This window comes from Mus musculus, chromosome 11 (assembly GCF_000001635.26).
Source record: "Mus musculus strain C57BL/6J chromosome 11, GRCm38.p6 C57BL/6J".
In the NCBI taxonomy this organism is placed as follows: Eukaryota; Metazoa; Chordata; class Mammalia; order Rodentia; family Muridae; genus Mus; species Mus musculus.
The window spans coordinates 50,172,829-50,200,144 of record NC_000077.6 but is presented as its reverse complement, the minus strand read 5'-3'; the positions used below and the strand labels follow the sequence as shown (position 1 = coordinate 50,200,144).

Here is a 27,316-nt window from a genome sequence, read left to right as displayed (position 1 = left end):
GATCCGTACGAGTGTAGCAGCAAGAGGACTCTGTTGACAGGCACGTTTATTGTTGGGTTATTTGTTCCAGAGCACCCCAGTCTGTGACAAGGAGGACTGGCATTGAGGGACACAGAACAGTGAAGGCTACAGGTCATCATCAAAGTCCTCTCCGGTTGTAAAGAGGTTGTGCAGTTGCAAGGGTGGAGCCTTCTGGGTCCCTTGAGCCAAAGGCCTACCATCTGCTCGAGGAGTCCCCATGTCCCTTGGCTGCTCTCGGGTCTTCCTGTCAGGTCTGTCCAGTTGTGGGGTGGTAGTGTGAATGGCTTGAGGAGGCCTAATGGCAGGGGCTCTGCTGAAGTGGCCTTCCACTGGAGTCTTGTTCTCAACAGTCCCTTGTGCCAGGTCAGCTAGCATGGTGGCCTCCTGCAGAGGACTTGGTTTCTCATCCACTTGAGGACTATTTCCAGGTGCCAGGAGAAACCGTGCCCATTTAGAAGATGGGGCATTAACTTGTGTAACAGGACTTGGTAGTTTCCACCTAGGAAAACCGAGCTCTCTGGTGTGGTTCGCAGTACTGAGGGCAGGGCTGGTGCCTTGCTGCTCTGTTCCAAACAGGCCAGTGGAGTCCTGAAAGTAAGCAGAGAAAGCGCTCATTCAGCTTGGCAGGATGCTCAGCAAACCCTGCTTTCTGCATAACCACCACCAATCCCTTTAACAAATCAATCTTACAACCCCCCACCCCGTTACCCTGACCTGATAAATCCCATGACCACATTTCTCATATAAAGAAGACATCCTACCATTGAGTGAGCCATCTCTTGGGAAGCTCTGGGAGATGTGAGCAGGAAGGGGCCTAGACACTGACCACCTAAAAAGCTGCAGTCTGTCATGCCTGCACACTCCCAGCTAAGCCAGGACATCTCAAAGCTGGACTGTGGTGCAGGAGCCCAGGTGGCTCCACTGAGGTCTCAGGTGTGACATGGTGCTAGGCCTGGCTTTCCCAGCTCAGAAACCAGAGTTGCAGAGGACACGGTTTCACTGCTTGCAAAGGACAGTGTGACAGTAACACTGGGTCTTTGCACCATGAGTGCCCAGGGAATGCTGAAAAGACTGTGATGCTGGCTACTGAACTTGCTGTGAACTCAGACGCTTCCAAAGTCTTAGTTCCTCTAAAACAGCAGCCTGGTGATACTGACTCAGTTATAGTGTTTGGTCTAGGATGTGGTCCATGGCAAAGTCTCTGTAACTTACAACCATGATTCAACAATGGGACTAAGCCGGGCGTGGTGGCGCATGCCTTTAATCCCAGCACTTGGGAGGCAGAGGCAGGTGGATTTCTGAGTTCGAGGCCAGCCTGGTCTACAAAGTGAGTTCCAGGACAGCCAGGGCTACACAGAGAAACCCTGTCTCGAAAAACCAAAAAAAAAAAAAAAAAAAAAAAAAAAAACCAATGGGACTATATCTACCGGATCACTAGGTAGTTCATGAAACATCAAAATTTAACTGTCTCTGGGCATTGTGCCCTGCTCAGCATGCAGTCTGAGGCTGAGCTGGTGGCCTTTTACCTCTTAGAGGGAGAACTCTCATTCCTAGGGCTTCCATAGCTGTGCTGAATATACAGTGGGCCCACTAGGTCTGAGCATCAGCATACTATAAAGTAAGCAGTGTGTTCCCACAGACAGAGCCCAGGCAACTCTGATTGTGACCAGGCTAACAAAGTTCCTCCACTCTGCAGGATCAGTCTTGCCTCAAATCCTACTCGCCAGCCTTGGTTGACTCCAAGGTCTCAAGCTATCCTCTTGGCTGTGAAATAACAGCATGAGATGACACTCATGACCATGTCTTGCTGTATGTCTGAGTGGCCTTGAATTGAGCTCTTCCTGCCTCAGTCTCTTGAGGGCTGGGATTATGGGTGTATTCCACCTGGCTCACGAATTGGTCTTTTTGTGGGGTGGGAGGAAACAAGTGTCTGCTATGTACCCTGGAACTTGCTCAGTATACTAGACTGGCTTTGAATGCACAGAAACCCATCTATGTCTCCTAAGTGCAGAGATTAAAGGTATGTGCCACCATGCTTAGCCTAGGACGGAGCTTTAAGGAGAAAAGACATGAATCTCATGTTACAAGTTGTACTTTTTAGTATATAAATCTCTTATCAACTGTGAAGAAATATAAGATATCTAAAGTTTCATGTCTTCAGTCTTAGTGCTCACGAGGCACAGAGAAGATATTATAACCTGGGCCCAAAAGTTTGAGGCCAGCCTAGGCAATGAGGCAAGGCCATGTCTCCAAGAACAAAAACCAAACAAACAAATTCCATGGGGCTGGGAGCATAGCTCAGTAATGATGTTTATGCCTATCACACACAAGGCCCTGGCTTAAAGCCCTAACACTGCACATGTGTGTTTCTGTGTATGCAAATAAGCATGCAATCCTACGTTGGCCCCACGGTCACTGACCTGGTGTTCAAAGTTGTCTTCAACACTGTCCACACCCTGGCCATGCAGGCTGTGTGCAGGCTGCCCTGTGCGCTGATTCCATTTCCTGGAAAAGGAAAGAGGCAAGTAAGCTCTCATCTCATCCAATGATCTCACAGAAAGCAACTGAGATGATGGTCTGGCCTGACTCTGACGGGGAGGGATCATGAACTCTTACAGGTTCCTACAGCACCTCCAGAGCAGCCCAGCCAGGCCTCTTCTTTGGCTTGTGTACTTTCAATCTCCTTTGTCCTCTGAGAGTCATGCACCATCCTGAGCTTAGCACAGTCTCTCTGGAAACTTACTAAGACACATGGGGATCTGGAGAAAACTCCCAGGCCCACTGATTACTTTGGCCACACTTCCATGGCCAGCCTTGAACTCATGGCACTCCTACTTCAGCCTCCTCCTCAGGAATGGAGCTGTAGGCATCCAGGCCAATGGCTTAGCTAGCCTTCTGCTCCCCTCTGCCAGACAGCACACTCTGATGGTTAGCAGTGATGGCTAAACTTAGTGACTTCTGGGGCTGCACACCCACCCCCCTTCAGGAGTAGTGTGGGCATGGGGAAAGCTGGATGAGACCCGCTTGGTACCTCTTCCTGGGTTGGGCTGGACTGCTTGGCCGCTCAGCACTGGTTGAAAGCTGTGTCTTAAGAGCTGGTCTCCCTCTGTCCAGCTCCTGGTCCTCGCAGCCCTTGTCCAGATACTTCAACCAACGGGACTCGAGGGGCTTAGACGGTGCCTAAATGGCAGAGCAAAAGGCAGATCTCAGAGTTTAAAGCAGCCTAGCCCACCCCATAATGCTTAGGTCAGGGTTCTTAGGACCCATGTCTCTCTCATCACTAGGAATCACTAGGAAAGACTTCTAGTAGAGCAAAATGTGGACACAGCTGCCTGCCCTGAGACCCCACAACACTGGCTCTCAGCCTTTCCAATGCTGCGGCCCTTTAATACAGTTAGCGCCTCATGTTGTGGTGACCCCAGCCATAAAATTATTTTCACTACTATTTCATAACTGTAATTTTGGTACTTTTTGTTTGTTTGTTTGTTTGTTTTTGGTTTTTCAAGACAGGATTTCTCTGTGTAGCCCTGGCTGTCCTGGAACTCACTCTGTAGACCAGGCTGACCTCGAACTCAGAAATCTGCCTGCCTCTGCCTACCAAGTGCTGGGACTAGAAGGTGTGCACCACCACTGCCTGGCAATTTTGGTACTCTTATGAATTGTAATATAAGTATCTGATATGCGGTACATGTGATATGCAACCCCTATGAAACTGTTGTTCATCCCCAAAGGTGTCTTGACCCACAGGTTGAGGACCAGTGCTCTAGTAGGCTGGTGTACACAGGCTTGTCTCGGACCTTCACAGTGTCAACATTCTCCAACACTGCTCACTCACGATGCACAGTGAAGAGCGAACTGCAAATAGCAAATGATTAAGACAGGAAATTGGTGTACCAAGACACTCCAGATTTCTGTTTGTTTTTGTTTTTTTCTAGACAGGGTTTCTCTCTGTCTCCTTGGCTGTCCTGGAACTCCCTCTGTAGACCAGGCTGGCCTCAAGCTCAGAGATCTACCGACCTCTGCTTCCTGAATGCTGGAATTAAAGGCATGCACCAACTGCCTGTTGACACTCTAGAATCCTCAAACATGAAAATTCCTAAGGACTATACAGTTCCAGAGAGGAGTCAGTACTGTTGCTCAAACCTGGGACTAGTCACACAGACACCAGGCAAGTGGTCTACCCTAGGCTGCATCCCAATCCCCAGCCCCAGGTATTACTTGTAGTAAGAATGGCATAAAATAATCTTTGTAAAGGACCAAACAGGGCTAGGTGTGATGGCGCACACCTTTAGTCCCAGAACCCAGAGAAGCCAGGGCCATACAGAGAAACCCTGTATCAGAGAGAAAGAGGGGGGCGGGGAGGAGAGAGAGAAGGGGCGGGGAGGAGGAGAGAAGGGGGAGGGGAGGGGGGAGAGGAGGGGAGGGGAGGGGAGGAGAGGGGGGAGGGGAGGGGAGGGGAGGGGAGGGGAGGGGAGGGGAGGAGAGGAGAGAGGAGAGAGAGAGAAGAGGGAGAGGGAAGAGGAGGAGACTGAGCAGAAGTGTATACATGGATACACACACACACACACACACACACACACACACATGTCAGAAGGGCTTTTTGTGTGCTTCTAAGTGCTTCCTTTGTTTAAAATAAACTATGAAAGCTAAGTGCAGAGAGATGGTGGCTGGTGTAAGTCATGAGCAGAGGAGAGTCATAGCTGCAGATGTGTCGCAGGAGTTTCTATACATCACACTGGTAGTCACAGTGCAGCATCCTGGTTTAATACTGTGTCAGTCAAGTTAGTCACTAGCCAGGTGAGGCGGTGCACACCTTTAATTCCAGCATTCAGAAGGCAGAGACAGGCAGATCTTTGAAAGTTCGAGGCAAGCCTGATCTACAAAGTGAGTTCCAGGAAAGTCAGGGCTGTTATACAGAGAAACCCTGTCTCACAAATCAAAAAAGAAGCCAGTACCTACCCACCCAACAGTGCCTGCCTGGCTGAGCACCTATTTTGTAAGCCTTCTTCAGGCTCTAGGGCTAGAGAACACAGCTTGCCATTCCTGCTCTTGAGGAGTGAGTCTGCAGCAAGGGAGGGGGAGGGTAGGTGCAGCAGGGTGAAAGCACGGAGGTTCAGAGAGCTCTGCAAGCAGATAAGGGAAGTCCAGGTCATAGAGCAGGTGATGAGGTATGCACCTTTGCAAAAGGACAGGGTCTTTCACCGTTGTGTTTCCTGCAGCGTCACACCAGTGTCTGTCATTAGGATGCAACAATAAGCATTTGCTGAACCAATGACTTTTGTTATTGTTGGGCATTGATTCCCTAGCCTTGGGCATACAAGGCAAACACGTGACTAATGAATACTGTTAATACTTACAGTTTTGGGCTAACCTGCACAAGATTCCAACACACCAGACTCAAGTGAAAAATCGAGTCACGTGTGTTAACTTGGCACTCTATCACTAACTTGGAACTGAAAATTTTCAATTCCTGGAAAGCAGGAGAGATGGTGGCCCAATGCCCTAAGAGGCCAGTGTCTATGGACACGGACACTGCAGCAGCTCTCTCTGAGGTGATGCTTAGTCCCAAAAGGAAGCTGAACTGAGCCATCAGTCTTTCCTATGGTTCTGACTCCCTGTCAACTTACAAAGGAAGCCACCTGAGGTGTCCGTTTACCTTCTGTTCAGCGTCTTCCCCTCAGCCCTGTCTACTCAGCTCACTGGTGTGTTCGTTCTGGTTTATGGACTGAAGGTCCCGCCTGACTCTAACAGGCAAATGAAGCCAACTAAGACCTTTAAATGCCTTGTAATTTGTTCTTGGGCGGCCCAGGGGACAGGGTGGGGCAGTGGCACGGACTTACCTGCTGACTCCCAGCCTCGGCCTGCAGAGGGCCTGCATTTTCTTCTTCACTGCCATTTACAGCTTCCTCCACAGACCTTAAGGGAAGATGGCAAATATGGCCCCGTGAAACCACAGGAAGATGTAGGACAGGGAAGGTGAAGCAGGTGGGTACAAGAACTGGCAAGGCTAGGGCTGTCCTGGGGTGTCACAGACATTCCTGCTGCCCTCATGGAGGCACTCATTTCTCAGCACTTCAGGAGGTTTGGGCAGAGTAGTTACTCCTTGTGACTGAGGGCCAGGACAGCCAGGTAAAACAGTTAAGTACAGGTACTTCAGGTTACAGTCCATGTCCACCTCACAGAGATCTCTACCTGCCTCTGCCTTCCAGGTTCTGTGATTAAGGACTTATGCCACCACCACCTGGCTCTTAGGCAAATCTTAAAAAGGAACTTTACATACATATAAGTGGGTGTAATAAAACTACTTTTCCTGGAGAGATGGCTCAGTTGTGAAGAGCATCGTTGCTTTTGCAGAGACTTGGGTTAAATTCCCAGTGTCCACAGATGGCTCATAAGCACCTATGACTCACGTTCCAGGGGGTGATGTCCTCTGAGCTCTGCAGGCACTAGGCACACACCTAGTGCACATACATACAAGCAACAAGACACAAAATAAATCTAAATAAAATGTAAAACCCTTTTAAATTTTTTAAAATTAACTAAATGGGATATAACATTTATACTGAGTAAACCTAGCTTAGTGTTTGTTGCTTTGTTTGAGTGTTTGTTGGTTGTTTTTGATATGGGGTCTCATTATGTAGCTCTGGCTATCCTGGAACTCATGTAGACCAGGCTGGCCTGACTCACAGAGATCCTTTTGACTCTGCCTCCCCAGTGCTGGAATTTGTGTCATCGCCACCAAAAGGTTTTTTTTGTTTTTGTTATTTTTGTTTTGTTTTCAATGTTGGGGACAAAGAATGCCTCCTTCCTGCACAGTAGGCAGGTGCTCAGCCATGAAACCACATTCCCAGGGCTGAAGCGATAATTCTGTCTGTTTGTTTCTTTCTTTCTTTTTGTTTTTTTGTTTTTTGTTTTTTTTTTTTTTTTTTTTTTTGAGACAGGGTTTCTCTGTGTAGCCCGATAATTCTGTCTGTTTCTTTCTTTCTTTCTTTTTGTTTTTTGTTTTTTTTTTTTTTTTTTTTTTTTTTTTTTTGAGACAGGGTTTCTCTGTGTAGCCCTGGCTGTCCTGGAACTCACTTTGTAGACCAGGCTGGTCTCGAACTCAGAAGTCTGCCTGCCTCTGCCTCCCGAGTGCTGGGATTAAAGGTGTGCCCGGCTATAATTCTGTTTCTTATTTGAGATATTTTTACAGTTATCTATGTATGTGTGCGTGCACACATGCCAGCATGAGAGAAATGAGGGAGGCCAAGACAACTTCCAGGGGTCGCATGTTTCCTCCTCCTGCGTGGGTCCCAGGGATCAAGGATTAGCTTGTCAGGTGCCTTTACCATAACACTGAGCCATCTCACTGGTTCTGGTACTTGGTTTAAAAAAATCAATCTCCCAAGAGTCCACTGAATTCACACAGAAACACAGTTTCACTTTGTGTGCTGACGTGGCTCAGCGATGCTGGTGACCCAGCTGCATTTAGTAGTCTTGTTTCCCAGACAGAATTTCCCTGTTTGCAGACAGAACAACGGATTTACGTTTAGGGTTTAAATGCTCTGCTCTTATAATTTCATATACTGCTACACACACACACACACACACACACACACAGTACTCAGGACTAAACTTAGGGCCTCTCCTATGTTACACAAGACCACTAGGTTCTGACCCCTATCCTACTTAGTCTCTCCAGCTGCATTTAATCTCTTGTGGCACTATGATCGAGTTACTTGGCTTTTTACTTTTTTTTTTTTTTAAAGATTTTATTTATTATTTTATGTAAGTACACTGTAGCTGTCTTTAGACACACCAGAAGAGGGCCTCATATCTTACTAAGGGTGGTTGTGAGCCACCATGTTGTTGCTGGGATTTGAACTCAGGACCTTGGGAAGAGCAGTCAGTGTTCTCACCCACTGAGCCATCTTGCCAGCCCGTTTTTTTTTTTTTTAACCCTTGCTCATTGACTCATATTCCTGAGGCAAGATTAAATGCAGGGAGTTCATCAGTCAGGTCCCAACCATTGGAAGCCTGACCTTTAAAGACAAATGTCTAATAAAAACATCTGGAAACTCACTCCAAAATAGTACCGGAAAAGGAGGACTACCACGTGCTGTGCTCCATATAGGTAGGGGCCTACTCTCATCCTTCTGAGAATCGCCTCACACCCTCTCCTCCCTGTCTTCCTCTCTCTGATATTGGCGACCACTGCTCTCCTGAGTGGGAGGAAGCAGGATGTGAGGGGGCCCCCTGCTCCCCTCCTAATTTGACAGTCACATAGCTGACCAGGCTTTTGTTTCTCCACAACTTGTCCTTTCATGACTGATCTGTGGCCAAGTTTTAGGCTGAGTCCCCCTGTGAGGAGCCTGAATATTCTCTGGCTCCAGAATAATGAGTAGCTACAAAGTGAACCCAAGTTTTATACTTTCAGGAGTGTGAGGGGTACTCTGTGGGGTGTCACAGTTGAGGGAACACAGGACTCTAGGGATGAAGAGTGGCTGCCCCTTCACAGGGTCCGTGTTGTCTTGCACCCCTGTTCCTTCTAGCAAACCTCTGGGATCTACACTCTCTGGACCACCTCCGCTGCTGTGGGATCCTCATTTTCCTCTGCTCCGGCATGGAGGCTCTCCTGGCTCTACCTCCCCTTCTCTGCTGGGGTCTATAACCCTTGCGTAATCGCTGTAGCCAATGTTTCAGGACTAGTGGGGGGGCTTGGGAGAACTGGCAGATGCTCAACTGTTCTTGAAAGCTATGAAAACTTTGCCTGCTGTACGTTTGGGATATAAGCAGATAGAGCAGAAGCATTTCTGGAAAAAGCCAAATGCCCCAAATAGTCACAATAGTCACACCTACCCAGACACTCGACAATACATTGTCTTCCCCTTCTGGGACTGTCAAGACCAGGCTCCCTCTCTCTGGTAGGGCTGACTTAATTCCTGCTGAAAAGGGCACAAGGCGGGTGAGCGAGCTCCGAGGGCCAAGGCACCTCCTGCCCAGTCTGACAACCTGCGTTTGATCCCCAGGGCTCTACAGCATGGAAGGAGAGAAACAGCCCTTGCAAGTTATCCTCTGACCTCCACACACGTGTGCTGTGGCTGTAAGCTAAAGACTTCCTGTTTGATAGGTGGCCCTGGTCATCATCATTCTTTGGTGACCACACAAATAAATGTTAAAACAGGTTTTCTTGTTTTTTAAAGAACAAGATAACCATTCTGGCAGAACGATGAGACCACTAAAGGAGAAAGAGACAACAGTAAAGTCTAGAGGTCTAGAGGACCGCACAGCAGCATCTTAAATCCCAAGAAAGTCCTGGTTCTCGGGTCCACAGCTTCATAGGCCCCTCATTACCATTAACTAGCTTCCTTGTAAGAAGAAAGTTCTGTAAGAATGCAAGTGCACTTGGTCCAGCCTGCTGTCACTGGACTCACAGCAAAAGCCACCATTTACTGTCTCCCAGTTCTTCAGAACTGATGATGCCTTTGTGACTACAAATGTTAGTTAACACAGGGTTAATGTTTCTCCTAAGATAATGTCATTAACTGAAGGTCATTCAGTGCGGGGACTTTTATCATCTTGGCTGGCTTTTACTGGAATGTAACATTCTGTAATTCTTGGACTTTTGTGCGACCAAGAAGAAAAAAATGTTTATAATTTTTTTTACATTCCAAATGACAGTGAAGTCTGCCTAAGAACTAGCCTAGTCAAGAACAATGTTCAGGGGCTGGTGAGATGGCTCAGTGGGTAAGAGCACCCGACTATTCTTCCGAAGGTCCAGAGTTCAAATCCCAGCAACCACATGGTGGCTCACAACCATCTGTAATGAGATCTGACTCCCTCTTCTGGAGTGTCTGAAGACAGCTACAGTGTACTTACATATAATCAATAAATAAATCTTAAAAAAAAAAAAAACAATGTTCAGACAGCTCATCTTCAATGATTACTCACGTCATGCAGACTCAGACCCAGTGCTTTAACATCCCGGTAAGCTATGCTGCTTCTTCGCCTCTTAACTAAATCTTCAACATGAAGTGTTTTAGTGCATCACGAAGAAACCAAACAAAGACCAGTAAATAAGAGAAAACAGCATACAGGATGTAAGCATGAAAGTAATTTGGGTATTAAAGACGGATTTTTGCTTACGTAAAATAACTTTGTTTTTCAGAATGAAGAAAGAACAATAAGAACAAACACTTAGCTATACCATAGAAAGCTTGTGGAAGATGACCCTTAAAGGGGCTGGAGAGATGGCTCAGTGGTTAAGAGCACTGGCTGTTTTTTCAAAGGACCGGGGTTCAATTCCCAGGACCTACATGGCAGCTCACAGTTCTCTGTAATTCCAGTTCCAGGGAACCTGACACACAGACACACAGACACACAGGCAAACAGCATAAAATTTAAAAAATATATATTTTTAAATGAAAAGATGTATAACCAAGTTAAAATTACCTATTTATTATAAATAAAACTCTATTAAAATATTGATCTGGGGCTGGTGAGATGGCTCAGTGGTTAAGAGCGCCGACTGCTCTTCCGAAGGTCCCGAGTTCAAATCCCAGCAACCACATGGTGGCTCACAACCATCTGTAACGAAATCTGATACCTTCTTCTGGAGTATCTGAGGATAGTTACAGTGTACTTACATATAATAAATAAATAAATCTTTAAAAAAATATTGATCTGTTCTGGTGGTAGCTAAGGAATAACTATTTTATAATTTCTTTTTTCACGTGTATTGTTTATTTGTTGGGGGAGGGGCATGCATGTGGAGGTCAGAGGACAGCTCCTGGGTCTCCTCTCTTGCTCTACCATGCGACTCCGAGGGGCTGAGCTCAGATCGTCAGGCTTGGTGGCACTGAGCCAGCTGCTAAGTCCAGATTTTATGTTTTATCAGAAAAATCTGTCAGGCTTTTAACTACTTAAAAATGAGTTAATAAAATCAATTTTTATTTTAAAACTTGTTTTTTTCTCTAAGTTTCAACTAAATGCTACACAAGTTTAACTAAAGTCCATTCCTTCCTCTTTAAGACTGATAGCACTGTCCTGGGTGGAGGCTTGAGCCAAGGAGGATGAGGATAAAGGGTCAAAAAAGGACAGGCAGTGTTGGGGCTCCCTCTCCAAGGCCGGCCAGGACTCAGGGAACAACAGGACCGCCCCCTAAAGCGGCCCTACAAGGCCAGTGAGTCACCTGTCCTCTTCTTCAGAGAAGCCATGGAGACACGTGAGGTGGGACTCCAACCAGTATTGATCCTTCAGTGAGGAGAGTTATTAGCAAGGGGGGGGGGGTGGGAGGTGTGGGGGGAGGAGATATGTACCCTGTAAGACCCCGCCCCTTCCCAGCAGCTGACATCACGGGAAGAGGAAACATTAACTACTCAAATCCCTAGGATATTTGACTTTCAGTTTTTTATTTTTGTTTTAAATAGCCAGAAACAGCAGAGGCACACGGCTTTAATCCCAGAAGTAGGGAGGCAGAAGCAGGTGGTCTCTGTAAGTTCAGGCCATCCAACATTACACAATTTATACTTTGTCAAACAAACAAACAGCTGAGAAGGGGCTGGAGAGAGAGCTCAGTAGTTGAGAGGGGGACCCGGGTTTGGCTCCCAGCACTCCCATGGCAGCTCACAACAGTCTGCAGCTCCACTTCTGGGGGATCTAGCACCTTTGCAGACACACATGCAGGCAGAACATTAACACAACATCAGTGCACATAAAAACAAATACATTTTTTTATTTTGAATATTTTAAAGGGATTTATTTTTTATTTTATGTGCATCGGTGTTTTGCCTGCATGTATGTCTATGTGAGGGTGCCAGATCCCCTGGAACTGGAGTTACAGACAGCTGTGAGCTGCCATGTAGATGCTGGGAATTGAACTCAGGTCCTTTGAAAGAGTAGCCAATGCTCTAAACTGCGGAGCTATCTCTCCAGTCCCAATAAATCTTTTTTTGTTTAAATTAGAATTTAAAAAAATTTTAAAAGGTTAATTTCTAGCATGTACCTGGTCTTAAAAGCCAAAAAGGAAAGTATAGCTCCAAAATAAAAAGAACTCACAATGTTATAAAGTCAAATTCTTCTGTCTCGTGACTAGGACACTCAGCCTGGCCTGGCTGAGCCAAGCGACCTACAGGAAGAGTCAGGTAAAGGGCGGGCTCCCATCCATTTGAAAGGGCAACCTCAGGTGTGCAGACCACGGGCCACAGCTCCTGACTCTACGATTATCCACACAGGAGAGTTGTTGTTGTTGCTGTTGTGTTTAAGATTTATTTTTATTTTTAATTACGTGTATGTTGGGGAAGGGTGTGTGCCTGTGAGTGCTGGTGCCTGTGGATGCGGAAGTTACTAAGGGATGCTTGTGAGCCGCCTGATGTGAGAGCTGGGAATGGAACTCAGGTCCTCTGCAGGAGCAGTCAGAGCTCCTAACTGCAGAGCCATCTTTCCAGCCCCCTAGGAGGTGTGTGGACTGTGCTATGCTTACCTTTACTGTGCTCCACCAGGCAAACCCTTCTTGGCTGCCATAAATCCTTTCAGGGTGCTTATTTGTCCATCAGAATAAAAATGTCTGCCTCTGTAGAAATAATCCACCTCTGGGTTTCTTCTATTATTGTAAAACAACCACAATCAAAACCAATCAATCAAAAGTAGCCTCCACACAGCTGGGCTGTCTGCTCATCTTAGACACCCACGCCTACTTGGCCTCTCTCGGCCTCTCCTGTGAGCCTCAGGCACCGGAGAAGCTCTAGGGCATCCCTGGGCCCCAGGCATATTTACTGACCATATTGGTTGGCATGTGTCTCCTATCTCCATTCTCTCCTTCATCACAGGGCTGTCAGGAGAGTAAGATATAACCTCAAGTCTCTGCTCCCTGTGGAACAGCAGGCTCTTGCCTTCCTGCTCTCTATGGAGTGGGCTTCCCCACCACCCTGTGTTTCTTCCTCCTTCACTGACAGTTTTCCATGGTTTGAATAGACATGGCTGTGGTTTGTCCTTCTACCAAGTCCTTTATTGGTTTTTTTCAAGACAGGGTTTCTCTGTATAGCCCTTGGCTGTCCTGGAACTCACTTTGTAGACCAGGCTGGCCTCGAACTCAGAAATCCACCTGCCTCTGCCTCCCAAATGCTGGGATTAAAGGTGTGTGCCCACCACTGCTTACCAAGATTTCTTTTAAAAATGTTTTAATTGTTTAAAAAATGCTGTGTGCATGATATGGAGAGGCTCACATGGAACAGCAGACACGTCTGTGGGTCTGGCTTCTCCTCTGACCTCTGTGTGGCTTCCAGTGTGAGAGGTCCCCAAGTTCACACGGCAAACACCTTACCTCCTGAGCCATCCTGCCTGCCCTCTCACAGGACTTCTTACTGTGTCCCACATTTTCAGTTACTGACCCTTTCCACACCTAGCCATATTTGTTTTTGGCAAACTCCAACAACCCCTTGGGTAACTCTCCTGCGAGACCTGGGTAACCCTGCTGCCTGCATTTGGGTTAGTTTTGGCTCCACTGTCTTTTTTGTTTGTTTGTTGTTACTTGAGACAGGGTTTCTCTGTGTAGCCCTGGCTGTCCTGGAGCTCTGAGACTGCCTGCCTCTGCCTCCCGAGTGCTGGGACTAGAGGCCTGTGTCACCACTGCCCGGCTGCTCCATCACCTTTTTTAGTTTGTAATTCTGCTTTATGGTTGGACCGCACTTCAACCTTCTGGAATTTTTCAGATCAAGTTCCAGATGGCTTTGTCACAGAGACATTAATGATTAGTACCACCAGTGATGCCTGTCTCCTGCCACAGAGAACCTCTAGGTCTCCAAATGATGTCATACTCTAGCCTTATGATAGCTACTCCTCTCTGCAAAATGCCTCTCAAGTGTCTACATCCTAAGATCTTGGGACCCTTGGATGATGAGTCAGCAAAGCTAAGAGGCATCTCCATCCCACTCCTCTCTGAAGACGCAGTAGCCCGTTCTGTATGACCCTGTTCATCAGTCAGGAAGGAAAAATAGACACAGAAGGCCAAAAGTAAAAGTAAAATCCCCATTTCTAACAATACAGCCATGATCATCTGAAGGCTGATCCCTAGTGATCCATAGAGTTTGCAGGAATACCTGGAGCCTGACCTCTTCCACAGTAACATTTACTACTTGGCAAAGTAACAAGACACCTGCCTGTCCACCTACTTAGAGAGCTCTCACATACATCTGTCCTCTCAACTGTCATAAAAGACATTAAGTTCCCTTTCAGTCCCATGATCCCACCCTGAAACTAACCCTCTACTTCAGTGTATTACAATAAATTCTCTCTTTGTCTATTTTGCCTTTGGTAAATTCTTTTACCTCCCACACCACCAAACTTCCAAATGCAGTTTCACATATCAAGAATGAAAGAGAACATTAAGGCAACAAGAAGAGAACGAAGCCCCTCATCTGAGCCTGGTTGAATTTTCTCAGCAGCTGAGACCTGAGAATTTAGAGATAACTAAGAAAACTCGCTGGATATTGCTTGTATAAATACAACATTCAATTTTATAGAAATTTCAAACTAGGATGTTACAAGGTGTGCTGGCCTATGTTTCTAATCTCAATATGCATGTAAACTCCATGAGCTTGAGACTAGCCTGGTCTACTTGGTGAATTTCAAGCTACCTAGGGCCATATAGTGATAGCCTGTCTCAAAAACAAAAACAAAAAACAAAACAAACAAAAAACCCAAACCAGACCTAAACAACAACAATAACAACAAAGCAAAACAAATGAACAAAAATCTCTTTTATTTTTTTTTAAGATTTATCTATTTCATGTATGTGAGTACACTGTAGCTGTCTTCAGACACCCCAGAGAGGGCATCAGATCTTATTATGGATGGTTGTGAGCCACCATGTGGTTGCTGGGATTTGAACTCAGGACCTTCGGAAGAGCAGTCAGTGCTCTTAACCACTGAGCCACCTCTCCAGACCCCACGAACAAAAATCTTAAGACCAAAGTGTACCTTTGAGTTTACTTGTTTCCTGTAGAGTCACAGACTGTGTTTACTTTCTGTGACTCTTACAAACAAGAGTATGAACTTTGCCTACAGTAAACACATGCCTTAAGGCTGGCATGTTGTTCTAACCTTTTACTGTACACCATAGCTGCAGAGGCGGATCTCTGTGAGTTACAGGCTAACCAGGGCATGCTCTGTACAAACAAACAAACAGTCCCTGTGGCCTAGCACAGCTAGAATTTCTTCAACCCTTTTGACCTACTGTTCTATTAGAGGGAAGGCAGACCGTGGATGTCGAGAAAGGCTGTCCCAGAATTCACTATGTAGACCAGGTGGCCTCAAACTCACAGAGACACAACTACTTCTGCCTCTCAAGGACTGGGATTAAAGGTGTGCACCACCACCTGACTAAAACTTAAAAAACAAGAAACAAAAAAACAAAAACCAAAAAACCCTTCATACTGAGTTGTCCTGAGAGTCTGAGGCAAAGAACCGCACGCTTCAATGGGCGTGGTGGCACAAGCCTTCAATCCCGACTCTTGGGTGGTAGGGGCAGGTGACTCTATGAGCTCAAAGCCAGCCTGGTCTACATAGTGAGTTCAAGGACAGCCAGGGTTATAGAGAGAGACCCTGACTCAAAAAATAAAAACCAAGAAAGAATCCTATCTTCACCTGAGTAGAACTCAGGGCTGCAATTAGGATGGCAGAGATGTGTCTCCTGTTTCTAGGAGACATTTCCATACAGACCATCCAAACCAGAATTTCCCTTCCCCAAGGTGAGTCACAGAAACTCCAATCTTGGCTTGTCTTTCTGGTTGTAGAACTATCAGTAAATTCTTTGTCCTACCCTTATCTAGTAGGTCACCATGGCCTCTTCATCTTAGAGGGCTCACGGCCCTACACACAGGGAGGGGAAGCTACACAAGGCCAGGAGTGTCAGAGCGGACACGTTGCTCTGGGCTTTCTTGCCAGCTTATCAGCAATCACGTCTATCTACATAAAAACCCAAGAGGCAGCCTTCAGAGAGCTCCCAGGACAACCAAATGAGAGGAAGCCCCCAGGGAGGTGATGAGAACTCACGCATGTGCCAGGAGGGTGGCACATTCTAACTCCAAGGGAACAGAAACTCCAGCCGCTTGTGAGCCTTCCAGACCTCGACCACACACCTGTCCATATGGATGCTTTATTTTGAGACAGGGTCTCACGTAGCTCAGGCTAGCTCTGAACTCACTATGCAGTCAAGGATGATCTTAAATCTGTGTTCCTCCAGTCTCCATCTCCTCAGTGCTGGGATTAGAGGCACCCATGTCACACCTAGCTTCCACTTGTTTTCCCCCCCCCCCCCCCCTCTCTCGAGACTGAGTTTCTCTGTGTAGCCTTAGTTGTCGTGGAACTAGCTTTGTAGACCAGACTGGCCTTGAACTCTGCTTCCTAAGTGCTGGGATTAAAGGTGCCCCCGGCCCCAGCTCCTCTTGGCGGTCTCTGAGTCTCAGATTGGCAGCCCTGCACACCTTGTTTGTGCTTGAGCACAATATGCACATAATACACACTTGTAAGTTTTCTGTGTCCACTCCTGTGCTGCTGCTCATGCTCACACACTAGCACTCAGTAGACTTTAAAGTCTGCACAGTCGCTCCCTGATCCTTTTGTTTGTTGGGCTTCTCAAAGGGCAGGCTGAAGATAGGCTGTTCCAGAGGAGAGCTACCCTGACCCCCACTTCCTGAGATAAGTGGAAATAAACTCGAAGCAGGAGGCTCTTCAGGGTGAGAATAAAGGCTGAAGCCCATGGGAAGGCTTCCCTGTGTGTCAGTCTTGGAGAGGGATTTCTTCAGACATGTCAAGGTCAATGTAGGGCAAGCATCCTGCTGCACCTCGGGTTTTTTTGTGGCCCACTGTATAACAGGGCAGAAGCCTCCGGGCACTCTGCTGCTTACAAGATCCTCAGAGAAAGGCACAGTGGCGCACCTCTGTCATCTCTGTCCACAGGCAGAGGAAAAAGGAGGCCAGTCTCAATAAAGCAAGGAGAAGTGTTATTCCACAAAGAGGGATGAGACTCCATCTCTAAACACAAGTAGGGCAGTCTCCTGCTGAATCCAAGGCAGTTCAGGCCTTCTGTCTGCTGTTTCTTGTGCCCCTCAGACACCCACCTGTCAGCTCGAGTACAGTCCCCAGTCCCTCGGTCGTGCTTCTGTGGACTTTGACTTTCACTTCAGTTTTGACCTCTTAAGGATCCATATTTTCTTGCTAGCCAGGTTTACATGTAAACTATTATAGCCAAAGTCTGGTGAGATGACTCAGCAAGTAAAGGCACCTGCCTCACAAGCCAGTGCCCACACAGAGGAAGAGTCAAATTCACAACGTTGCCCTCTGGTTTGTGCATATGCACACACAGACACAATAGTAATAAATAATACATTTAAAACTTCTATCCAGTAAAAAAATTTAGTTATTTCCATTGAGAGCACTGTTCAGGGTGTTTAACCTGTCATGTTATTGCACATGGACTTGTAAGGAATTTATCCATTGCAAAATTCCATCCCCTAATCAACATACAAACAAGCTAAAAATTCTCTATTCCTTTCAAAACACTGTACCTGAGTGACAGCTCTGACACTTGTCCTTGCAGCAGATTTAGCTTTTGGACATGGCGTCTGCAGTCAGCACCAGAGCCTTCACCGTAAGCCTGAGAGGAAAAAAAATATATTTTAGGGTGACAGCAGAATGGTGAGAAATATTAGGATGGTATCCCAAAACTTGAGGAGGTGTTAAGAACACGCAGGACTAGTCAGGTGGAGGTGGTGCACACCTTTAGTCCCAGCATTCTGGAGGCAGAGGCAAATGGCTCCCTGAGTTCGAGGGCAGCCTAGTCTACAGAGAAACTCTGTGTCCTGGAGAGATTTATAAACAAATGGCTCTGGAATGGTAGTTCATGTCTTTCTGACCATCCCACTAGCATGCAGAATTTACTAAAGCCAAACTCAGCCTGCATTGGGAATCCAAGCAACTGCGGATGGAAAGAGCTCAGGGGGAAGACTGTGTCTGTGCTGGACATGTATTTGTTTGTTTGTCATTATTCCCTAAACCATGTAGCACAGCACTGTACACAACACACACAGGAAGCATTACAAGTCACTCAGAGGTGACTTAAACTCTGCTAGAAGATCTGGGAGTAGGGGCACAAGCCTCTAAAGCCAACATTTGGGAGGCAGAGGCACGAGGATCTCTGTGAGATCCAGGACAGCCAATGATATGTAGAGAGACCCTGTGTCTAAACAACAACAACAAGAAAAAAAAAACAACAACGCCGGGCGTGGTGGCACATGCCTTTAATCCCAGCACTTGGGAGGCAGAGGCAGGCAGATTTCTGAGTTCGAGACTAGCCTGGTCTACAAAGTGAGTTCCAGGACAGCCAGGGCTACACAGAGAAACCCTGTCCCGAAAAACCAAAACCAACCAACCAACCAAACAAACCCAACGAAACAGTACAAGAAAGGTGGTAGCATGTGTAAGTCCCAGATACTTGGGAAGCTGAGGCAGGAGGATAGCGTGAGCACTGACTGGGTAATAATCCCACTCATCACTGCTCAAGAAAGAACGCTGCAGGACATGCAGTGGTTACTGAGGGATGGCTGTGATTCGAACGTTGAACTTTTGGATACAGATGAAGTCCAACAGAACAAGATGGTGTGTTTGTGAGCAGAGATGTGTTCTAAGTGTCTATTGTCCCCTGCCACCCTATCTGCAGACAGAGTTCTCCGGGGATGCTGAGCAGAGAACTCCTGTGGACTCTTGGTGTGTGAGAGAACAGCAAGGCCAAGTGTACTTCATGTGTGATGTCCATACTGCGAGGTGGGTGGCACTGCAACCCTGGAAGCCAGGCTTTCCATCCGGACTAGGAACCAAGGAGGTAAGATTGGATGAGTGCAAACAGAGCATGGCAGCACATGATTTTAACTCCACCACTCAAAACCAGAGACAGGAGGCCTGCTGCAGCTCTGAGGGTAGCCTGGAGTACACAGGAGGCTATGTAGTCTCAAAAGAAACCAAACTTTAAAAAAAAACAACCCAGCTCCGAACGGCTGACTTTAATCTATTTCGCCTGTCCACTATTAGGCACAGATGAGTTGTGAGTGATGAACTGTGTAATTTTGATGATGTGTACTAAGTGTTTTCATTTGTGTTTCAAGTTGGCACTGCACAATAGAAAGGCAAACAGCAAAAGTCATGGTATTCACTGCAAATATAACTTTCATCTGCCCTAGGTAATTGTTGTCTCTGAAGCTTCCTGCCTGTCTGCTAATCTAGGTCTAGTCCTGGAAGTTTTCAGCCTCCACACACGCTCATCTAGACCTAGGATGTTTTCAGCCTTTGAGGCACAGAGCTGAATAAGCTCACCCTTCCTAGTTCTTCAGAAAGAACTCTGGCTGGCTGGTTCAACTCAGCTGTTCTGGCTCAGACTCCTCTCCAGGCTGACCGATTCAAACTGGCTTCTCTCAGTCTCTCCTGAATTGCCATTTGACCTCTAACTCCAGCAATCTGCTCTAATCTGGCTCCTTTTCATTCTCTGGCTCGTTCTGCTTTTACCTGTGACTAGCTTGTTTTCTCTTCAATCTGTCTCTGTAAAACTCTCCATGTAAAACTGCCTCCTGCCTCTTGCTCTCTACACAGCTCTTTCCTCTCTGTTCTTGTGAGAGTTGGGCATATCTTATTCTGTCAAATTTTTCTCTGATTTGTCCCTTTATCTGCCAATCAACCAGACATCACTTCCAAACATGAGTGCTTCCTTCTACAAGCTAACTTTCCCTTCATTGTTTGGGATTAAAGGTGTGTACTAAAGGAGTGTCTTTATTCCACTTTTAAAGGTCTGTGTTAAGGACTGAGCCAGACCACCTTTAGAAACAGTTTTTGTTTTTTTTGGTTTTTTTTTTCTAGTAAATAACACAATCTTGGAATTCACAGTGTGACCAAATATCCTGCAACAAGTGATTTGAACTGTTGCCTTGGGAAGAAAACACAGCTTAAGGCTGAGTGCTGGTTCAGGGTGAAACATGTAGCATGTGCAAGACCCCGGATTTTCCATTAATCCGTTCCTTCAGGAAAGAAAAACCATACAAAGTTTCTGCCTGTAGTGGTTTCTTCCCCTGCCATTTGAACCAGAGACTCCATATTTTCAGTCTGCACTCTTCCTCACAAAAAAGAAATTTAGGCCATCTGGAGAGTTCAGAGCAGAGCAATGACACAACCCAGCACCTTCTTTTTCTTGTTTGAAATAGACTCATGTATTCTAGACTGGCTTTGGCCTTCTCCTGGCTGATGGCGACCCTCTTCTGTCCACCTCCTGAGCACCAGAATGCAGCTGTGTGTCACCATGTCCTTTCTAAGACTGTTTTCAGAGGACCCCTGTAGTTGCAGTGTTGGGAAGAGACTTGATGACAGAAATAGGTGGGTGAGTTAGGACGCTACGGCAAACAGTATAGGAAAAGGCCATCTTAGCCAGTGAGGCTAGCTTAGGCCACTGTCAGGATCTATCTGAAGGCAGATATGCTGCTGCTGAAGAATATAAATAGGAGTCCAAGGCTTCAGCCAGAGAGAGACCCTTGACACTGAAAGCTTGGGGACGACTGTGAAGTCAATCAGCGGCTTCATGAGGTCAGAGGTCCCATTTTTCAAATTTGAGGTGCTGGGGAGTGAAGGAATCTAAGTCGAGCTATCCAGGAGACAGATGAGTGAGGAAGTGCCCAGGAGCCTGAGGACAGGCCTGGGACCCTCAGGATACCTGGACCCTGCGTGCAAGGCTCTCCCACTGAGCTGCGCTCCAGTCTTGTGACTGCTCTCTCTAAGGGAGTACAGCTAAAGAACAGGCCAAAGGCTTGCAGGGCAGTGTACTTCAGTGTTTGGAAGTTGTGTGTGTGTGTGTGGGGGAGGGGTAGGAAACCAGTGAGAAGACTGAAACAACAGCCAGGAAGCTAGGAGCAGACAAGCTGCAAATCCAAGAGGAAATGCTTTTTTTTTTTCTTGTTTTGTTTCGAGACAGGGTTTTCTCTGTGTAGCCCTGGCTGTCCTGGAACTCACTTTGTAGACCAGGCTGGCCTCAAACTCAGGAGGAAATGTTTTAAGGAGGTTGAAGTTACAACCCATGACAAATGCTGCCAATAAGTTGTCATGTGAGGACTGTGAACTCAGCTGTTTAGCAACATGGAGGTCACTGACTGGCCACAGCAGTCTGGTCTAGTAGAATGTGTGCTCCTGTCTGCTGTATGTTCAAGTGAGGGTAGTAGGAGTTGGGCACAGGAGATGGCAGGATTAAAGAAGATTGGTAAACTGCATCTGGTCTAATAGTGGGGGTACGCTCTCTGCTGCATACTGAGGCACATCCTCCTCTATGGAGACATACAACTAGACTTCATTCTCTAGTCTGGGGTAAGTGAGGGATTGACACTAGCTCTCTGTTGCAATGTCAGCTACTTCTGAGCCTGGCCCCAGAAGCCTTCTGGGAGCTCCTTTGACTAGAGGCAGCTGGATAAGCTTTATGGAATAACAGACTGTCAGCAGCTCCTCCCACACACCTCAGTGTCCTCTCTAGAGGGACAGAAACAACTTCTTGATGTTAAGCTGTCTGACAACCATAAGCAAGCACCAGGCCACAGGCACCACAGGTGAAGACTGTCCTCTTGAAGAGCTTAAGCTGCACACAGTAGCAATCACTACACGGGCACTCAGGTCTACCCAGCTGAGTCGAGTCCCAGCTGACTGGCAGAGAAATGGGTATGCGTTAATCACACTGCTTCTCCCAGGACTTCATGATTGGAACTGGCTGGCCCACCGGCCCGAGGGTGTGGTTTTGTGAATCCCTTCAAGGGTGTGATCCTGTGTGCTGCAGGGAAGAAACAGGAAAGGTCGACAGACACCCTGCGAGCTGGGGACAGGGTGATGCCAGGCTTTGTTTGGGTTGGTGGGGTGGGGAGGGGCACAGTGAGCATCAACAGAACATCTTGAACTTATAAATGTGCGTTAGTGTCCTGAATGCAGGATGGCAGGCATGTGTCGTTGTGTATGGATGGATTCTCAATCACAGAGCCACTGGTCAAGGACTCAGGCAAAGTTCTGTTCTTTCTGACATGGATCACCTTGCTGGCGTTCTTTTTCTTTTTGTTTTTTAAGAGGGTTTGCTGTCTGTCTGGAACTCACTCAGTAGTCCAGGCTGGCCTCAAACTCACAGAGATCCAATCATTTTAACTCTGCTGAAGTAATTCTAAAACAACAACAACAAAACATTTTTTTCCCTTTTATTGAAACAAGGTCTCATGTAGTCCAGGCTAACCTGAAACTTTCTATGTAGCTGGGAATGATCTTGAATCTTGCACTGAAGGCCCCTCAGTACATAAGACAAGGAAAGCTCTTATTCCCACGGAACTCTCAGTGTGGGCTGGACAGTACCCACAGGAACATTCAGCTTCCACCAGGAAACTGACTTGAGCCCCAACAATGAGCAAAGGTTCCTAGGAGGAGAGGATTTGTTTCAAGGTCAGAAAGTCCCTATGGCTGCTGGAGGGAGCGATGGGAGATGAGGAGTGCAGTATTAGGGAGGAGCAGGCAAGGGAAGGAGCCAGGACAGGGTGAGACTTGGGCAGTGTGCGCTATCAAATTCCTTAGTCGCTCAGTATGTAGTGAGTTGAAGAAATGTGCTGCTGGCCACAGAAAAGTAAAGTGCTCCCACGTGCCTCTACTTCTGAGGTTGCTCCCTCCCATACCCCTCACCTCAGCCTCTACCACCACACTGCTGCCCACCCCTAGTTAGGTTTGGCATTCTGTCACTACAGATGGTTGCATACTGCCCAGTGTGGGCGGATGCTGAGAAACACGCTCTGGTCCTCTGCAAGAGCAGCAAGCATTCCTAAGCACCGACAAAGCTCTCCAGGCAGCCCTGCTCCCTTCTGCACTCCCCCGTGTTTTCAAGATGCTCATCTCGTTTTGAATGATGGATGTACATGTGTGTGTGCACCCATGTGAATTATTTACCCTTCCACAGAAGCACATCTGTAAGCCCCAAGGTTACAGTGTTCCTACTTCCTATTGTCTCCCTGTGCCCGGCATGCAGAAGCTACTGAAGAAACCCTTGCTGAACGAAGGAGTGAAGGACAGACCCTGTGTAGTCACTGCTCCACCCACTGACGATGCAGGAGGAAGGAACCCAGGGTGCAGCAGCTCTCAAAGGTGAACTGTGAGAGAAAAGGATCCTGGCTGTAGGAAGAGAGGTTGGGCTCTTTAGTTTTTTTCTCAGTACTTACCCGAACAAATGACTGCTTCTCTCCACAAGCCTTGCATGTCCATTTGAGACTCTTCTTCACCTACAATGAAATATTGGAAATTATAGCTCAAACAACTTCATATGACAGGTAGATGTGAATCAGAAATAACTTAGCTATACCCCCAGCCCTGAAAGTAGCATTTTAGGTGAGGAAGGACTGTACTATTTAATAGGTAGGTGCTGGGAAGATTGGCCATTTGTATGAAACAACAAACATCCAGTTGGAGTTTTGCCATCCCAGGGTCCAAAAAAGGAATGTCAATGGGTAAAAGTTTATTTGCTGAGCAAGCATGAGGGCCTGAGGTCAGATCTCCGTAGCCACGTGAGCCTGTGTTCACAGGACTGTCGGAGGTGGGAATGGGGTCAATGGGGACTGCTGGCTGCCAGCCTAGCTCCAGGTTCAGTGATAGACCCTGTTCCAGAGAAATAAGGTGGAAAGACAGCAGAACTAATGTTCCTTTCTGGCCTCCATGTGCTTATCTGCATACAAGCATGCATATAACAGACACACAGACAGACAGACAGACACACAGACACACACACTACATGCGCATGCGAGCACAGAGTGGGGCAGGAATTCCAGAGCTGGAGATATGCCTCTGTGGCAGCTAGTACATTGGAGATACAGTTCATCAGTTAAGAGAATTGGCTGCCCTTGTAAAGGACCTAAGTTCTGTTCCTAGCACCAATGTGGCAGCTCACAACTGTCTGTCCCTCTAACTCCAGGAGATCTAAGACCCTCTTCTGGCTTCTGTGGGTACCACATTTTATGGGGTGCAGACATACATGCAAGGCAAACCATACACATAAAAATAATTTTTTTATATAGATACAAAAGCTCCTTGAAGAAATGTCATGAAAGATTATGCTTAACTATACAAAGAGATCTAGGCTGATTCGTAAGTCTCCTGGGACTGACGTGGCATTAGAGATATATACTCTAGATATTCAGGAAGCTGAGGCCAGGGATTAGGAATTAGAGGTCAATCTAAAGTAAATATTGAAATTATGTCTTGGCAACACCCTCAAAACCAAACCAAATTCCACCCCCTAAAACAATAAAACCACTACCACCAAGACTAAGATTTGGGTTGGGGATCAGCTCAGAAGTTAACTAATAAGGTTGAGGCAGGAGGATCTAGAGCCTGGAGCCAACTTGACGTATGAAACAAAGCCTCTCAAACAAACACCGACCACTATCCCCTTTAACCATTTATGGGTTGTGCTGGCTCTAATGAGCATGGAGGTAACTATTACCACGAAGATAAGGCTGCAGGTAGAGGCACCAAGTGACATCCGGGCCCACCAAGGGGAATGTCAAAATGGAGTCCAAACTGCTTATACATTATTCAGTTTTGCTTGTTTTGAAACAGGGTCTCGGATAACCCTGGTTGGCCTCAAACTCGCTAAGCCCTCCTACCTTCATTCATTGCCATGCCTAATCCCATTTTTGGGCTGTGGGAATGTTAGGCGAACACCCAACCCTAGGGCTTTTAAAGCTCACCATTCACTGTAATAAAACTGAGAAGAGACACTGAGTGTAATGATGGGCTAGGTTCTGCGTAGAGGACGCTACTCCTCAACCTGGATTCCTGACCATTTTGCTAGTATCCAATGGAAGCCGCCTCAGAAGAAACAACTACTGTGGATTCTACAACGATCATGCAAAAAACCGACATACACTGGGCTGGGTGGTAGCTCAGTGGAAGAGCGCGCCCACAGCTCTGAGCAGAACCCTCAGCAGCAACAACAGATAAACACAAACAAAATGGCAGAGGCGTGTTGTGAAGTGACAGCAACGAAGCACAGCCTTCAGCCTCGTCACTGTCATTTCCCATGGCCATATGAGACGCGGCCCTCCATATCTCGCCCACCGTCCTGCTAGGAAAGAGGGTGAGGCAGACGCCCACCCCACCTGATGCGCCTGAAAGATGTGGCAGCTGCAGCACCGTAGAACCCGAGACTGCTGAGCCGGCGCCATTCAGGACTCACTCTCCCGCCGTGAGCTCGGGCTCTGCAATCCCGCCCAGGCTCCGCCCAACCTGCGCTGGTTCCGGCCCCTCTAGGCTCAGCTCCACCTCGCATGCCCTGGTGCGTCTCTCCGTTCTTCTCTGACTGAGTCGGCCCCGCCCCTGAGAGCTCTTGAGCCGCTCTAGCCCACTGTCTCGGTGGTCACTGTTCGCCTCTCCGGCCTCCCAACCCCGCCTCCATCCCCTGACAAGCATAAAAAACAAATCAAATCAAAACAAACCAAATCAAGTCAAATCAAATCAAATCAAATCAAAACAACAACAACACAACCCGAGCTGGTGTTCCTACGTGTTTGGTCCATCGCCTTTGGCTCTCTGACTCGGAGCAGGGACGGTGCTTTTCTACAGCCAGGACATCTTTGCATGGCTGACATTATAAACTATCTTGGTTTTGAATTAAAACTGTCGTGTGACTGTGATCTCAGCATTTACAAGACGGAGGCAGGAAAACGTCAAATTAAAGGTCCTTTATCGCCGGGCGGTGGTGGCGCACGTCTTTAATCCCAGCACTTGGGAGGCAGAGGCAGGCGCACTTCTGAGTTCAAGACCAGCCTGGTCTACAAAGTGAGTTCCAGGACAGCCAGGGCTACACAGAGAAACCCTGTCTCAAAAAACAAACAAACAAAAACAAAACAAAAACAAAAAAACAAAACAAAAACAAAACAAACAAAACAAAACAAAAAAGGTCCTCTTTCCCTCCAGAGTCTGAGGCTAGTTTGGGATACAACATTGTAGGAAAATGGATGGGTCTGGAAAGTATATTTTTTATACTTTTTATATTTTTTATTTTTTATATATTTTTTGAGACTGGATCTTACTATGTAGCTGTAGCTCGCTGGCTTTAACTGCTCCTGCAGAGGACCCATATTCAGCTCCTAGCACCTACATGGCAGCTCACGAGTATCTGTAACTCTGTGGGTGCTAGGCATGAACATGGTAAATATACATACATGCCGGCAAACATTCATACTTATAAAATTAGTAAATATTTCAAAAATAAACAAAGTCATTCTAGAGCTCAGTGGTTAAGTCACTAGAGTCCTGTCTCTTCCCCCTGAAACCTGAGATTAAGGCATACCCCCAGGCTGGCTTCTTTTCTTTCTTCTTTTTATTTTTCTTCCCTCTCTGTGTAGCCCTGGCTATTCTAGAATTCCTTCCCTCTGTAGACCAGGCTGGCCTCAAACCCACAGAAACCTGCCTAATTCTGGCCACCTAAGTGCTGAGATTAAAGGCATGCTCCACCACCACCTGGCTTAATTGGTATTTTGAAACCATAAACTTTACAAGATTGGTGTTGAAGGATCATACTGTGAACCCCAAGAGTGTATACTGGAAAAAAACCTGTCTTTAGTTGTGGTGTGGCTTAGCCCTAGTTCACACCTTTAATCCAAGAGTTTTGAAAGATAACTGATCACACTATAAGATTGTATACTGGAAAAATCTGTTCCTAGTTGTGGTGTGGCTTAGCTCTAGCACACACCTTTAATCCAAGAGCTGTTTCTTGTAAACAAGATTGAATAAAGTCAACCATAGGTATGGAGGCTGAACAAGCAACCAGTTGACAGGGAGTGAACACAGGAATAAAACTATAGAAAGTAAGAGGAAGTCAGGAGCATGGATAGAGAGACACACAGGATATAGGAAGGAGGGACATTCAGTTGGAAAGGTTTTTAAGACAGTGTGGAGAAAGAAATTTTATTTTTCCTTCTGGGATGTGGGTTGAAGAAGGTCAGTTGGGTACTTTCTCTTTTCTGAGCTAGTAGGCTTTCACCAGCATGTCTGGCTCCTGAGTCTTCACTTGGTAAAATCAAATGTTTGGGATTTTTTTTACAAAGAACAGACTAGTGGTTGCCTGGCGCTGGGAGAGGGAGCAAGAATGTACTGTAAGTGGATCTAAGGGCTGATAGAGACGATCCAGAAGGGAACAGGAATCTACTGTAAGTGGACCTAAGGGATCTTCCTGGGCTGATAGAGATGATCCAGAATTGTGTTCAGATGGTAACTCAGC

The 27,316-nt window shown here is 46.8% G+C and overlaps 1 protein-coding gene across 2 annotated transcripts; it reads right to left on the bottom strand.

Moving 5' to 3' along the window:
- Positions 1-28: 28 nt before the first annotated feature.
- On the bottom strand, positions 29-25,294 carry Mrnip (MRN complex interacting protein). 2 transcript variants are annotated; one of them, NM_026543.3, is made up of 7 exons: positions 25,194-25,294; positions 23,259-23,318; positions 17,565-17,653; positions 5,862-5,937; positions 3,053-3,201; positions 2,442-2,526; positions 30-609 (listed from the first exon to the last, which is right to left on the bottom strand). In NM_026543.3, the coding sequence occupies exons 1-7, from the start codon at positions 25,257-25,259 to the stop codon at positions 127-129; spliced, it is 1,008 nt and encodes a 335-aa protein (NP_080819.2). In that variant the 5' UTR covers positions 25,260-25,294; the 3' UTR covers positions 30-126. The 2 variants fall into 2 exon arrangements, with proteins under 2 accessions (XP_006534100.1, NP_080819.2); XM_006534037.4 differs by lacking the exons at positions 17,565-17,653; positions 23,259-23,318; positions 25,194-25,294 and adding an exon at positions 8,860-9,750 and having other exon boundaries at positions 29-609.
- Between the last annotated feature and the right edge of the window lie 2,022 nt (positions 25,295-27,316).

Excerpts from the sequence above, each read along its gene's own strand:
- Mrnip (NM_026543.3), bottom strand. The coding sequence starts at position 25,259 with ATGGCGCCGGCTCAGCAGTCTCGGGTTCTACGGTGCTGCAGCTGCCAC. Across the intron at positions 23,319-25,193 it reads ACATCTTTCAGGCGCATCAG|GTGAAGAAGAGTCTCAAATG; the intron begins GTGGGGTGGGCG and ends ATTTCATTGTAG. Across the intron at positions 610-2,441 it reads AAGACAACTTTGAACACCAG|GACTCCACTGGCCTGTTTGG; the intron begins GTCAGTGACCGT and ends GCTTACTTTCAG.